General features: G+C 46.4%; 1 protein-coding gene across 1 annotated transcript in view; it reads left to right on the top strand.

The window, feature by feature from the left end:
* LOC114852618 (carbohydrate sulfotransferase 8-like) overlaps positions 1-15,252 on the top strand; it is a 102,762-nt gene that overhangs the window by 5,036 nt on the left and 82,474 nt on the right. The window contains exon 2 of the mRNA XM_029145134.3: positions 14,796-14,979. Coding sequence (XP_029000967.1) covers positions 14,820-14,979 — 160 coding nt within the window. The 5' untranslated portion in view covers positions 14,796-14,819. The remainder of the gene's footprint in view (positions 1-14,795; positions 14,980-15,252) is intronic.

The following is a 15,252-nucleotide window of genomic DNA, read 5'->3' as shown; positions in this document are numbered from 1 at the left end:
TTATATATATATATATATATATACTGAGCTGCTCAGGGTCCAATGATTCATTACCTCATTGAAATACAAAACCAGAAAGTAGAGCATAATTCACCAAATCGGACCTCGGCCCGCTGAGCTTTGTGCCGATGCATCATTCCTAATTCACAGGGTTGACTACAAGCCTCTCGACTGGCGTGATCAAAAAAAAGAAAAAAGAGCCTCTGATGTGTCAGAAAGAAACTAGAGTGCGATTCATGGGAGAACACAGACGTAGCGACGGAGGACGGCTTCAGGCTGTGCTTTAGGAACCGCCTACAAAGGCTGCCGCCGCGTCTCCGTGCATCAATCCGTCCCACGGGTGCGTGGCGCTTTCCTCAGAATCGCTGCTCCCGCCTTCGATTTGACCGATCCCCGACTCCCAGCTTCTCCCAGCATCTCGCCCACGGTCCGGGCCGCCGTCAACCTATCACCTCTAATGGGGACAAAAGGTCACTGCTTAATTATTCATTCGCGATGTCAAACAATTCCTGGCCGGCTGTTATTCGGGCCGAGGGGAGGCCCGTTGAATAATTCAGGCGCGGGATTCGCTTTCCCCCCGAAAAGCACGGCGGCGAGGGGCTTATCCGGGCGCGGGGAGCCCTCTGTCGCTCCTGAGCCGACCTTGGCCGGCGCCGCGGCCCCACGGGCGGGGACTCGTGTTCTTCTTCTCCTCCTCGCGCTCGCCGCGTGGAGGACGGACCGCAGGGAGCCCGGCTGCTCCTCGCCCGACTTCCCCCCCGGCGTCTGTTTACATGGGCGGGCGCCAGCGTATTAAAAAAGGCGAGATTATTCTTTTTCAATGACTTATTCTGCTTTTCACCCGAGGAACATCTGTGTGTTGGTACACTACCCATGTCAATTGCTCTTAAGCGGCTTTCTTGAGATGTAAGAGGTGTTTATTGCAGGCGAGGAGGCAAAAGCACATATTAATGCTATTAAAGTGCATTAAACTGAAGAATGCTGTAATGTGAGTCACTTCCATGGTGGGATTAGAGGGAGGCAGCGAGCGAGGGGGGAGAGAGAGAGAGAGAGACGGGAGGGGGGAGGTGTAGGAAGAGAAAGTGTTCATGGTGTTATGTGAGGGAACGGAGGGACCGATGAGACAAAGACGGTGTGAAAAGGGGTCAGCGCGAGCGAGCGCGTGCGAGACGGGAGGCGGAAGCGGCTTGTGGCGCACGTCCATCACGCCGCCGATGGGGAAGGAGGTGGAGGGAAACGAAGCGGGACGCACGCCGACTGTGACGGCGCTGTCGGCGGAGTATCGCTCCCCGTGATGAGTCGTTCCCCGTGAGGCTTCAGGGGGTCACGCGTGGCTCCTGGGGCCATTAGGCTGCAGGTGAACGACGGTGACGGTCCATTCATTCACTTCAATGGAAGTTGAAACACATTGGATGACGTCTGAGACTGAGTCAAACCCAAGGAGGATTTTATTCATGTGATAGAAACTATCCAGGCTGTGAATCAGGCCAGTTTTGTGTAGGTGACATAAAAACACACTTTAAGGGAGTGGTTGACTTGGTTTTTTGTCTTCAATTGGACTTGACTCCGGTTCAGGATCCACGCTGATGAATCGGGGCCTCGGACCAGAGTGCTATTTGAGGACACGGTTGCTCGTGTGATGCCAGTGTCTCTTTAGGAGATTCTGCCCTTTCTGCCACCCCGCTATGTGCAGGACGGTGACAACACTCATTTATCTTGGAGCAGAGAGAAAAAGCCAGGCCGGGGAGCGAGCGGTTTCATCTGTGTATCCTTGCGGAAGCAGGAGGGGGGGTGGTGGTGGGGGTGGGGGTGGGGGGCTGATTGGCCCACAGAGCGGCCCTTCCTGTCAGCCTGACAAAGCAACAGGTTTGGCAGCTGACGCCGGGGCAGGAGCTCTTTAAGTTTGACGACTGGAAAACATCCGAGGCCGAGGCCGCAAACAAGCTGCCAGCTTCTCCCTCCACCGTCGGGCTCTTGAAGCTGGAACTCCGCTGGAGCCGCACGCGCCCGCCGCCGGGGCGCCGATCAATTAGGCCGGAGTGCTGCAGCCCCGACTCGATCGCGCTCGTCTATTTGCCCCGGCTTGTCTGTGAAAACGCGCTCAGATCATTGCGCGTGCAGCAGCTAGGTCTTAATTTGCACGGCGGGGGGTCCAAATCGGTCGAGCGCTCCCTCATAGAGCAATCAGGTAAAAACAGCAATTATGGAATGAATGCCAGTAATAAGCAATCCTACCATCCTAACATCTGTTCATTTTGTGTTAACCTGGACTATTACAGTACTATAGGAAATGTATTCAAACTAAACAGGCTATACAGTCAATGCACATACTCATTAGTCTCTAGAATATTTATTTATTTGCTGATCCCAAATGCCCCAATGACTTTAACTGGTATTAACTAAAATGTAAATATACATATTTTTATTTCATATTATTAGTTTTGCATAGAGAAATGTAATTGTGGTATCTTTAACCCTCAGTCTAATCAGTATCCAATATGTGTTCAGCCAGAGATTGGATTGAAGTCACACAACAGTCACAGATCAAAGAGAAACGCTTCCAATCTGCTTTAACGTAAAGGAAAGCTTTTTAAATAGTGTTTAATTACTTAGGGTTAGGAAAGTTATTTACAATGAATCATGCATGAGTCATTCACTGAGTCAATGTAAACACATCTACCTTGATTGGTGTGTAATGCCTCCTGTCAAGCGATCGATGCGCGCGGCCCCACCCCTCCTCAGCCCCCGTTAGATAGAACAAATCCCAGTGTCTGCTTTGCCAGTCGAGGTGGGGGGGGGGGGGCAGCGGGTCGCTCATTCAATTAGTCTTTCATTTACCACATTTAATTACCCATAAATCCTGCCCTCCTTGACCCTGCAGGAGGCCTCCTATGACTAATGAGAGCACCTGACTTCCTTGCCTGGGAAACGGGGCGTCCGTGTCAGTTTCCCATGATCTGCTGCGGGCGGAGCGCTACATATTGTGACTGAAGATTAAAGGATTTCGGGGGGCAGATGAGTGCGTATTGACCGGGGCACGGGGGCGTTAAGGCAGCGCCGAACGCGCCTGCGAGGCTTCCGGCCGCTCACCTTGCCTCAGTCATGCGCTTTGATCTCCTCAAAGCCCGTGTAGCTACGAGTACTTATTACCGTGCACCTGTTGAACAAGCCAACATTTGTACGGAGCGAGGATCCGCTCGGGACCGACTCCCCGGGAGCCGGTCCACCCCCCTTTCTCTTGAACCCCTTACTTGCCGGCGGACATCATTTTGCTGTGTCTCGTTACAGTACGACGTGCACCTGCAGCGTGGCGGTTTAGAATATTATCCGCTGCAACATAAGTGCTTTGCATTAAATTTTAATGAAAGATGATTATTAATATTTAAGATTAACGTCCAAGTGTAGGCTAAGTGTTGCTGTCTTCACAATGACTGCAATAAGTAAACTAGGCTGTGCTGCTTAATACGAATAATGATCCATTTATGCAGCCATTAAAATTTTACATTACCATTTAATTATAGTTAATCAGCTTCTAATCAATTGTGAGCCCATTATGCTTTGGTAATGTAAGCCTGTTGGTAAAGCAGGTATTAGAGCGGGGGCAAAGCTGGACAAACAAACTTGTTTATACTCGTAGCCTCGTAAATGAACAGCTTCCTCCTCCTGAAATTGATTTATTGTATTTAAATCCAGTGGTTTCCTTTGATCTGTCTGACTGCTGCTAAGCGTTTTTTTTTTCACCCAGCGCGTAGGAGGGTTTCATATAAGGTGAGGTCACGTAGGACCGAGCCGCGGCAGCGTTGGCTACAAGCTGTACTGTGCTGTTCACACCTGGGAGCTGCCGCGTGAACAGGTGTGAGAGCATTAGTCATTCCCTCTTCATGGACCAGCTCGTCCACCTGCTTTGGGAAATCAAACCAACACCTTCCTGATCACAAACCCAGAGTTCCCGGAAAGAAAAAAAAAACCCTGTTTGCGCAGACATGTGTCTATATAACAAGTCATCAGAGATTCTGTTGTAGACTTCAAATTCACATCCCATTTATTTATTGGAGGAGCAAACCAGTATGAGGTGAATTTCTTCTTAGAGAGCTTAGGTAAAACAACAAAGGCCCTGGATTTTGAATCTAAAAGGGAGGAATACATTTAGTTTGAAGCACAGCAGCCGGTAACAACAGGATCCTGATTCCTGAACACTGGGATGCCGCACACATAGGTTAAGCTTTGATGTGCTTGTTTAAACAGTATTTTTGTACTTGCGCTTGAAGAAAATGATACTCTAAACGCAAGCATCATGTGGTTGAGCAACCGGTGGGGTTTAGGATGAAGATGGCTGCACAGTCTGATTAGTGAGAGCGGTGGGAAGTTTGATAAAGTGCTTTAAAGCTATGATTTGCATTTAGATGTGGGACTTGTTCACAAAGGTGCAGTATATTAAGGCTGATTTTTGTGTTACTAGTCTTTTCACTATTAATGTCCATTAATCAAATCTAAAGTAATCCCACTTAGCTTGGCTTGGAGATCATGGTGTCAAATGGGTTCTTATTTTAGAGCCTGTAGAGCCCGCAGCCATAATAATTGTCTGTTTAAAAAGTAGCTGCTGTTCTTCAAGTTAATGTGCAATCCTTGAAGATTTTAATTTCATTCTGGTTTGTGTTTGACCTTGAGCCATTTGAACAGTGTACAAGCAAAACTGATTAAATATTTCTGGGCTCCATCAATTTTCTTAATAACAGGTTTGATATTTCTTTGTCCCCATTTATTGTTGAAGCTTCTGCAATTCACTGAGGTCTGTGCTTTTGTTAGTGGGGCTTTTTTTTTTTGCCGAGCGAACGTCTCCTTCCTGTCTGTAAGTCACCTTCACGGCCCAGATCTAAGGTGGACGATGCTGTCTGTCAGGCCGGAGCCGACAGGAGGCGTTGGACCGGCAACCTCCTGCCTGCTGCTCAGTGTTGTAACAGTGAGGTGAGGGTCTTCCTGCGCCTGGAGCTGAGTTTAGACTTTAGCTGCTTCTGAGCCTCCTGAGCTCGTCCACCGTGAACCCCATCAAATACACGTGTGCTGCAGAGTATTTGCCTTTAGCCTGACGGTCTTTGGGCGCGTTTAACTGCGTATTGATATCTGTCACAGTCTGAAAGAGCTGACAGGTGTCCAGTGAGTTACACTTTTAATACAGCAGCTGCAATTTAACATAATTAATAGTTGGTGACATTACATGACAGAAAGACAATAAAGGATTGACGCTCACTCCCATTGTAGAGCTTCAATGTGAAACCACACCACTGCTTCAGCAGTGGATCTGCTTCCTATTGGACCAAAAGTGTTGATGTGGTTACATTTACAGAGCGCAACCAGAGAAACGTGACGGCAGGTGACAAGACTGTGCTACGGAGCCGTAAACTACCTGTAATTACGGTCTGAGGGTCGTTGGACAGCTGTGCTGAGTGCAGTGCGGCCTCCGCTGAGTGAATGAACGCTGAGTGGGAGCGAAGGCTGAGGTCCCGAGACTCCATCGCTGCCGTTACGGCCGTAATAATCCAGCTCCGGCATCATCAAAGCAAACAACACAAGCTGCTGCCGCTGTAGCGCTTTCTGGAGCCTAAGTCCACTTAACGAGGCCTGTCAGGACTCGGTAACGATGACCCGGACATGAGCTCGTTTAAGGTCCGTTAAGGTTTAAGGACGCAGGTGAAGAATAAAAACTGTGAAATGACTGTCACAATTCAAATAAGTCGTACACTGGATTCAATAGATTTGACATCTTGTCATATTTGAGCCTTTGAACGTGTCCCGCTGGGGTTGATTTTAGACAGAATGCAGTATTTAGTGTTTATGTCTCACCCGTGCGCTCTAAACGTTCATCCCAGCAGTATTTTTTTTTTTTTTTTACGCAGCCCATTTCATGTCAACTAGAATTTAGCTTTAATCTCGTCAACTTGTCCTACCGCCGTCGCGTCGGAGACGTGATTGAACGGCTGTGGGGCCGAGGAGAAGTCCCAGAGCGGCTCCTCCCTCCTGAAGGAGGCACGAAGCGTCGAGTCCCAAAGCTGCCGAAAATACGAACACCGCCGCAACTAACGGAACGGTGAGGAGAGAGAGAGAGAGAGAGAGAGAGAGAGCGGAGCCAAAAGGTCACCGCTTTGATTTCCACAGCAGTCCGCATCCATCAATAGTCAAAAAAAACAAGAAACAAACATGAACTTAGCAAACGTTGCAAAAACACTGTCGGTGTTGAACTTTAATTCTTATTCTTTGAAAAGGAGTTCCCAAACGAAGAGTGTTTTCATAGTTCCGACATGAATGACTCTCGCTCTCTTCACTTCCCACTGATGGATGCTGGAAGTGAGTTTACTACTGTAAATGTGTTCCTGCTTTCACCGACTCAGCCCTTTTACACACAATAAGCATTATTGTTATTGTCATCGTTTTTTTTTTCTTTTCAGCCAGAGACCTATCTGACAAATTAATCATAGGAAATACTCTCTTCCTGTTCCAAATCCGCCAGAGACGAGGAGTTCTGCCGCTGAAATTGGCTGCAGTCTAGTGATTTTATTTAAATGCTGTATTCTTCTTTCCTAAATCCCTTGAACCCGTGGCTTCTCCTCTTCATCTGAAACACATTTGTAGTCATTGCGAAATATACTTTGTGAAATGTTCATTTTGCCTGGATCGTCTCTACCTGGTGAGTGAGCGTGGGCATATGCTCTAAAAACGTTTTTTTTTTAACAACAGTGCACATGGTCTTCATTGTATGCGTATTGAATCTCAGAGGGTTTTCATATAAACAGTGTGCGTTATTTCTTTTCTCAGACTTTTTCTTACAGTCGTGTATTTAGACTTATTTGAGTCTGCAGTGACTAATGCTGCATGTTTCCCTCCAGTGCTGTAATGGACTGGCACTCATAAGCTTTTCCTCCCAAACGTGTTCTTGCATTATATAGTTTTTCCAACTAGTGTCTTCTTTTGAAAAAGAAGAATGAACAGTGAAGCTACTTCACATCAACTACAGGCATTTCCAGTTGCTCAGTGCAGTGTGGCTGAGGTTCACTCAACAATGACAAAGCTCTAGTGTGTAAAAATATTCAGTCTCTTGAGCTTTAGTTCCTCACTTCACATCCTTTCTGGTCATCGCTGTGCATAAAGCATAAAGAGAGATGTACACATTTTAAACTGTCAAAGTGCATTTCCATTTAATAGCTCCGTTGATCCAGGGTCATAATAATTCTCCTGTTGAAGGATCTTGGCCTTTAAGGCATCAGTTTATTTGTGCTGCATTGTGCAGTTTCAGACTCCAAAGCGAGGCATGCGCTCTGAGATTGCCTAATTTTCTATCCATCCATCCATTATGGAGCTGCTTGTAAGGGTTGAGGGGGCGCTGAAGCCTATCCCAGCTGTCTCTGGGCGAGAGGTGGGCTGCACACTGGACAGGTCACCAGCCTATCACGCAGCCGGCCCACGCCGACAGACAATCAGCCACACTCGCACTCAATTCAGACTCAATTTAGAGCCTCCAATTAACCTGACTGCATGTCTTTGGACTGTGCAATGAAACCAGGCCACTACAGAACCAACGTAGACGCAGCTCTCAAACCCAGGGCTTATACTGTAAAGATACAACTTTGAATTTAAAATGTATGAAATAAAGTAAAATACATAAAAAAAATTAAAAAAACATTTTTACTTTTGAGTTTAATGAGATTCCACAGAATTAGTTTCATTCTGTGAGTTTGATTTAAGGCTTTTTCTGTTTAACTGTTACATCACAAGGATATATTTGATGTACATACGCTGAAGGACATTCTAAGCATTATATAAAGCAGAACGGGGGAGAAGGTCAGGTCTGCAGCACACATGCTCCTACACTTCTCTCATGTTTGAACTGCATCTCGTCAGATGATTGATAACGCGCGTGCGATGCTCCGTTTAAAATGCGACCTTTGCATTTCGGTCTAAAAAGGGCACATGGGACACAAAGGTCATGGCTATCCCCAGTCTGAACACTGATCCAGCACACACATACGTTAGCTGTATCTTAGCAACATGGCATTTTAAGAGCTCTACCTCTGAGTCACGCAAAAATGACTCACAACTAATATTTGTGTGAGTTAGAAGTTGGTCAACTGGTCTGGGCAAAAGTTAAGTTTTTTTGTTAAATCCTAGCAAAAATGTCGCCCTAACTTGACCATTTTATTTTCAGAATTTTTTGTTTCCAGTCCACAGAGAATAACTTATTTCTTTACATTTATTTTCTCTTTACTTTCTTAAAAAAAAAATCTTTAATACTTTGAGCACTGAAATAAAGAAGCACATTTATGCACTGCCCGTCGTCCCTGGGGTTTCCAGAGCTTCACCTGAGCACATGAATGCAGCACAGATTACAGATCAAACACGTTAGTGACTTTGGTTTACAATATATTTTTTTATTTAACGTTCTACAGTCCCTATAGATTTATAGAGAACACTGCACACACTGTGTCGTGTGCTTTACCTTTGCAGAGGGTGCGTTCAGGCCACATGGGACACAGGGGTTTGCATCCATCCCACTATGTAAAGTGACATGAGATACCATAGATTGTTCATGCAATTGGGTAAATTTCACTTTGTAAGGAGATTTGGGACTCACATGTAGATTTGATTTTCTGTGAGATTTGCTTATGTCGTCGTCGTTGTGACTGTTGCTGCTGCTGTTGTTGTTGTTGTTGGTCCAACAGTAGCTTTTACTACTTTGTTAGTCTGTCCCACAGGATGTCCCCTTGCTCATTTTGACCACCTTGTGGGATGTGATCCTCCATCTTGTGTTTTTATGTCATGTACTTTGTTTTGTCAGTCAGTGGAACAATAACCAGAAACAATCCGTCACTCATTATTTTAAACTAATACATTATTTAAGGCCTAATAAAATTAGAGCAGAGCGGGCCTGTAACATGAATCTAAAATAGATTGCATTACAATTTTCTTTTTGTTCTCAAATAATACCCGAATAATTCAACACAACAACAAAAGAAACTAAATTTACAACATCAAACAACAGCAACAACAAATGGCGTCTCCACGGGCTGCGGTTCGGGTTCTGGCCTCGCTTGTTAATGAGTTGTTGATTTTGCCCCCTACATTTTCTAATCAAGGACACAATTTCGTGTAACGTGCAACTTCCAAGGTCCCATTGTGCTCAGACAAGTGTTAACACCAACATGAGAAGAATTCAGAGCGCAATGCAATAAGGCTTCACTGCGTTGCCATACACATTTCACATTATGTACTGATTAAACATATTTGTCAGTGGAATCACTTTTCAATACAATATTGTTCTAATTAGCATTATGCTGATCTGTGAATCAAGAGCCAAGGGCTTAATTCACTCAAGGAGAAAACCAAAAAACAAAAGCTTTGTAGAGGCTTTGGTTTCACCGGCACATTTTTGCATCAGTACACATTTTGTTATAATTAATATTCAAAACAATCCTCATTTATGCACTGTTTGATTCTTTGGTTCCAGCTAGACATATAGTTGACTGTAAATGTACAGTAAATGCGGGAGGCTTTTGGAATGGTTCTGTTATGTCTCAGATGAGAATCGCAGGCTTGCGGTGCGGGAGGCAGATTTAAGTGAGACAAGCATCCAGCGCAGCTGAAGGATGTGGTGCGACCTCGCTGCTGGCGAGCCACAAAACCCTTTCTGACAATTAAAAAATAGGTAAGGGCAAAATGAGCGCACACTCAGCGCCATTGATTTTTTTGTTCTCGAGTGTTTACCCGACTCGGGCGGGAACATGGTCAGAGCTCGAGGCGGCAGATCTTGAGCGGGTCAAGGTTTGGCGGATGCTTAAATAAGCAAGAAGACCTTTCTCCCAAACACTGGGATTTAATGAGTTCTTAAGTGCATCTAGCGAACGTGGAGGCCACCTCATGTCGCCATGGCAACATATTGCTTTATTTCGTTGTTTGCTGACATTTGAAGAAAAAAAATGTTTTATTGCAAGAAAGACGTTGTATATTGTACACACACCGCCTTCATTAGCAGACTGAGGCAGTGCTTCCCTACATTTAGCTAATGCAGCTGATCCATCTTAAATCCAAAGATTAATATCTTTCCGCTGGACCTTGTTCAGACCTTGTAATAAACCAACATGCTGTGTTATTTTAAGGCGCATGTACAATATCTGCCGTGTGATGTCATCGCACATTATTCTTTTTTATCTGCTCCGCACTGAGATCATCTACTGTATCTTGGAAAATCCCTCGAATCAATGTGCTGCTTGCACAAGAACTAAGCTAGTTCACAGTATGTAAATGTACATGTATGCAGCCATACACATGAACCATGGAACCGTTGTTTAAAGCATTAATGTTGTCCATGCTTTGAGGAACGTGTTGTTCACATTCAGCGTATCTGTTGCTTGCTGCAACATCTGCATCTAACATTTGTTCCCAGACAGATGTGTGAAGACTGCTTAAAATTCACAGTCACGCTCAAACATAACCATACAAAACCTAACAACTCCTCAAACTCTCTTTGTCCCCTTTAACTCTAATGAGAAAACAAATCCAAATAAATCCTGGGGCTCGTTTGGGAGCGTGCACTTGTGGATTTGCTCGAATTTGAAAAGGCAGGCATCCGCCTGAGCCGCTGCCTGTGTAGCAGCCTCTTGATTACTTGACACATCCAGAGGCAGAAACGCTAGGAATGTCTCTCAAGCACCGCGTTGCTCCACAGTTGCACCATCTGTCTCTCAGAATGTCAAGGTGTAAAAGCTGCTTAGCCCGTCTCCTTGCGTCCGACCACGTCTTCCTTTCACCACTGAAGTGTATTCGTGCTTAAAAGCACACATAAACAATGCACACTCAGAGCGGCTGCGCTCCGTCACTCTTTCCACCGAGGAGCAGGTGACCTTGTGCGCGCACGCGGGCCGTTGTTCATCAATTCGAGCGCGCCATTAAAGCGCAGGGCCCACGGTGCGTAATTATGAGTTTGAGACGGTAATGAAAACATTAAGCGTCGCCGTCTGACTGTTTGCCAACTGAGCCGTTCGTCTGGCGTGTCGGGGTCAAGTGTTCGGCTGGCAGACGGAGCCTCTTCGACCATACAGTGTGTGTAGCAGCCAGTGAAGCGTGATTAAGAAACGCGAGCTCGCTTCCAAAAAGGATTTAGGACCCGACTCCAGCTCACACGCTCAACAAAGGTCTATTCTATTCTATTAAATACTGGAGAGCATTCTCTACACTGGGGGTTCTTTTTTTCAAGCTTTGGTTAGTGTTTCACCAGAAAAGCCACGCCTGCCATCTCTCAGCCTCACTCGGCTGCTGCCCCGCATATAAATAGAAACTAATCTGTGACCTCATCGCAGACACGCGTCGCAGAGGGCGCCGCTGCCCCCTGGCAGGTGTTGGGCCGGCGTGATGTGGCCGCGGACGTGTTGCGTTTGAGCGTGTTCCATTGTGTTGGCGCTGTCACCGCCCGCTCCGCCTGAGCTGGTGCAGCGGCCGTCCTGAGGCCACTGTGCCTGGTCACCGTCGGAGGCTCCTCGTTTCTATTCCACGAGGGAGCGGGAGGGGAGTTTTCGGGCGCGAGCTGGCTTTTAAGGCCGGTAACGCGCGGAGGTGCATCCGTCTTGTGACAATCCATCCACTTGGCCGCTCTCCAAGCAGTAGGGAGCCGCCGGGAGCCGAGCCAGAGGAACAGATGTGCTCGGGTGTATAACCCCCCCCCCCCCCCCCCCCACGCGCCAGAAACACACCCAAGAAAACCGAGGCGAGCATCACAAATAATTATCTTCCATTCTGATCCCTGGTCGTGTTCGTCGGCGCCGGGGAAAGTTGCAGGACGCGCCTCGGAGTTTTACTGCAGACTTGGAACGCTTCCACCTCCGGACGCAGGGAACAACGTCTTCCCGCAGCTTGTTGCAACATTAATGCTCTGTAAATTAAGACGTGCGACAACCATCTCGCTCCAGCGGCACTTCTGCAGACTGCTGCTCCACATTTACATAAAAGAACACTGTGGCGTTATTGTTTGCATATATATTACTCTGTGGCGGTGGAGTATGAGAGGCCATTTTAAAGTATAGATAGCCCCCTGTTTTAAGTGAGCAGCGCGGCAGCTACGGACCGTTTACGCTGATTGCTCCGGCTCATCATAGCAGTGAAGCAAACGCAATTAGCAGCTCTTTGAACAGGATCCTCCACCGGCTCCCGTTCGACCCTTATCAGGTTCCCGTGCCATCATTAATTTATGAAACAGACCTTCCCTTTCTCTCTGTTTACCAACCAACGCTGTTCGCTTTCACCAACAGGCTGAGGTGACCAGACAGCAATGATAACATTTGCATTGATGTATTTTCATTTATGCTTCTTTGGACTTTGAGATCCGATTACAGGGATCCGAGGAAGAAGCTTTCACGTCCATGGTCAGTGGTGGAGTTGTATGGATTTGCATGTTTTTGCCTGCCTCTTAGTGGACAGTAGAGTTTTCCCTATAAATCTATTTCTCCCAAGAGCTGTTAGAGAAAACATTCACAGGCCTGTTTACTGTGACTACTGTGAGTTTGTTCAAATTATATTGTTAGTTACTTTGCTTCTTTTATTTGCTCCCTCTCATTGATGTCGCTCTGTAGCTCGGCTTTTAACGGGTTGTGATAGTGGAAGCACACAAAATGTGTTCTGACGCAGAGTAGAACCGTGCAGTGGTCTCGGGTTAGCGATACAAAGGGAGCTGCTGAAACCTTCCACGTGCTGGAGGCCAGAAACACAAGGACACAATCGCTAGAATCAACACTGACACGAAGACACTTTCACACTTTGCTGACTCTGTGGTCCGTTGCACTGGAGCAGCAACGCACAGTTCAGACCCTTTGAAAATCACGTCTAATAGTCAAAAATAAAAATAAAAATCCAGGAGTTTACATGACCTCAGGAATAAAAAGGGTGTCAGAACGGTGGGACGAAATGCAAGTCAACGCGGGTCGACTTCTGAAGATAAGGTTCCATTCTGTGGTTTGTGCCGGCGCTATGAATGACATGTGGATGTAGAAAGGTCAACGTGTTGAGGAAACAGAATGGACGGAGAGCATCATTCACTTCCCCGTATTGGATTCAGCGCTTCTGTGGCTCTGAGAGCGCAGTGTAAAATGCGAGTCAACAGGAGAGCAATCATTCCAGTCCCTCTCACGCTGCGGAGAATTGATTTAATTTAAAAAAAAAGTATGCAAAAGTGATTTTTACTGCTGTAAAACGTGGTTTTCATAGTATTTAGCAGTCGCTCCAGGAGAGGCTGTAATTATTTCAATAGGGTTGAACCTGCAGTGATGTCGCACTTCCCTGGGATTAAGGAACAAGCTGGTGATACACCAGGTACTGGCTTTATATCAGCTCAGTGACCAAATCCCGCTAAAGAACACTCTCATGTGCTTCATTACTCTAATTCATAGCTGTGAACATTTTAATCTTCTGATGAAAACTTTTTCATCGCATAGAAGTGGGAAAAAGTTATTCAGCTCCATGTTACCACCTGAGCTGGCATCACATGTAATCACATTTCCCCGCGGAGTGTTTTATTGTGTAAAGGCACATTTTTATTAATAGTCCACAGACGTTTTTTCTCTTTCTTCTTCGTCTCTTTTGTTGCACAGACAAAGATCAGACAACACAAGGCTTAAAAAGCGTCTTTCCTCTCACCTGTGTTTGAGATCTTGGCAGCAGGAAACCCACCCTCTCACCTTTTACTGGCACTTTAGGTACATTCTGTGCGTCTTCGCCCGCATATGTTCCCTTTGGAGTGACCTACAGTAATGGACATTCGCAGGGAAAGGTTTTTTCAATGAAAAGCTGAACAAATGGTTTCCAGAGCGGCGCTAATGGTTTGACATCGGCACGACTGGTTCGGTCTCCAGACAAACGAGTGCTGTGATGATGCTGTTGGCTTTGAGTTGAGTCCAGGCGGTGAATGGTTTTCAGTGATGCGGTGTTACCACGGCAGCCTCCACACAGATTGTAACCAACTTCTACAACGCTCTCCTTCGTGTCGGCCTTTTTAACGCACTTTGTCGTCGTTTCATCAGTTTTTTGGGTGAAACATTGTCCTCCGCTGTTTCTGCGTCACCTGCGTTTCTGTACTTCATGCCACATTTCATCGTATCCGCACTTCATCATCCGCGTGCACACGCTGACATTGGGAAAACAAACCCTCGACAGCAGTCAATGTAAACCGGCGCGTCGCGGCATAAAAGCCGTCACATCTGCTTTTGACACATTCGCAGTCTATTTATGATTTGGGGGCGAAAGTCAAGTCGTCGACATCACTGAGACGCCGTCGGCTTCTTCGACAGCGGCGGCGACGTGCCTAAGTAGACGAGCTCATTTGCATATTAATACGATGACAGATGTTCCGCGGCCGTGGAAGCGTCCACAGAGCCCCGGGTTGGTCTGCGCTCATGCCGGTCCAACTGGACCGGTGTTTACCGTACTGTCTCCTTGCAAACAGAGCACAGATGTGTTGGTTTAGAGGAATTAGGTGGGGTTCCATCTCGCGCTGAATCTCTAAACAGCTTTATTTGATCAAACCTTTAAACTAAAATAATCAGAGGTGTCGGGTTAAAGTAAATATTGTGTTGTGGTTTACTTTGTGGTGTGGATATGAACAATAAAGCCAAACCGTGCACACATCTACTGTACATCTAATGCTGATTTAAATGCAGTTGTGCTTTTTCTTCCATTTTAAAACAATTCAGAGTAATATTAATACAGATGAACAAGCGTCACACTGGTTCTTAACCTTTGCCCGTGTCTTGCTTCCTCTTCAGACTAGCGTGTGACTGTGGTCCGTCATGCTGTGGATGAAGTGGAAGATGGTGGTGGACTCCCTGCGTGGACGCAGGAGGCGGCTGCCCTGCTCCATTTGGTTCCTCCTGCTGTTCGCCGCCGGAGGCCTGGTTCTCTTCATCCACCAGCAGGATCTGTCCGAGATGGTCCAGCAGCCAGGACCAGGTCAGTCTCAGCTGCTCAGAGAGGCGTCGAGTGATGAATGGCTGTTAAAATGCTGAGCCCCAGTCACTTTCTGTAGCAGTCTGTGAAGCTTTTCTCATGGAGGGAACAAGATTTATGAGGCGGCCTCTCAGTACGTCACAAAGCAGCTGGTGAAAAATCAGTGAACAATTCTTTACTGTATGTTTGACCTGATGAAACTGGTCAACTTTTACAAAAATCCCAAAAACAAACAAAATGTATAATCTACCGTACACACACACACACACACACACA

This window comes from Betta splendens, chromosome 3, assembly GCF_900634795.4.
Source record: "Betta splendens chromosome 3, fBetSpl5.4, whole genome shotgun sequence".
In the NCBI taxonomy this organism is placed as follows: domain Eukaryota; kingdom Metazoa; phylum Chordata; class Actinopteri; order Anabantiformes; family Osphronemidae; genus Betta; species Betta splendens.
The sequence above is the reverse complement of the archived record's forward strand: the minus strand, read 5'-3'. Positions and strand labels throughout refer to the sequence as shown.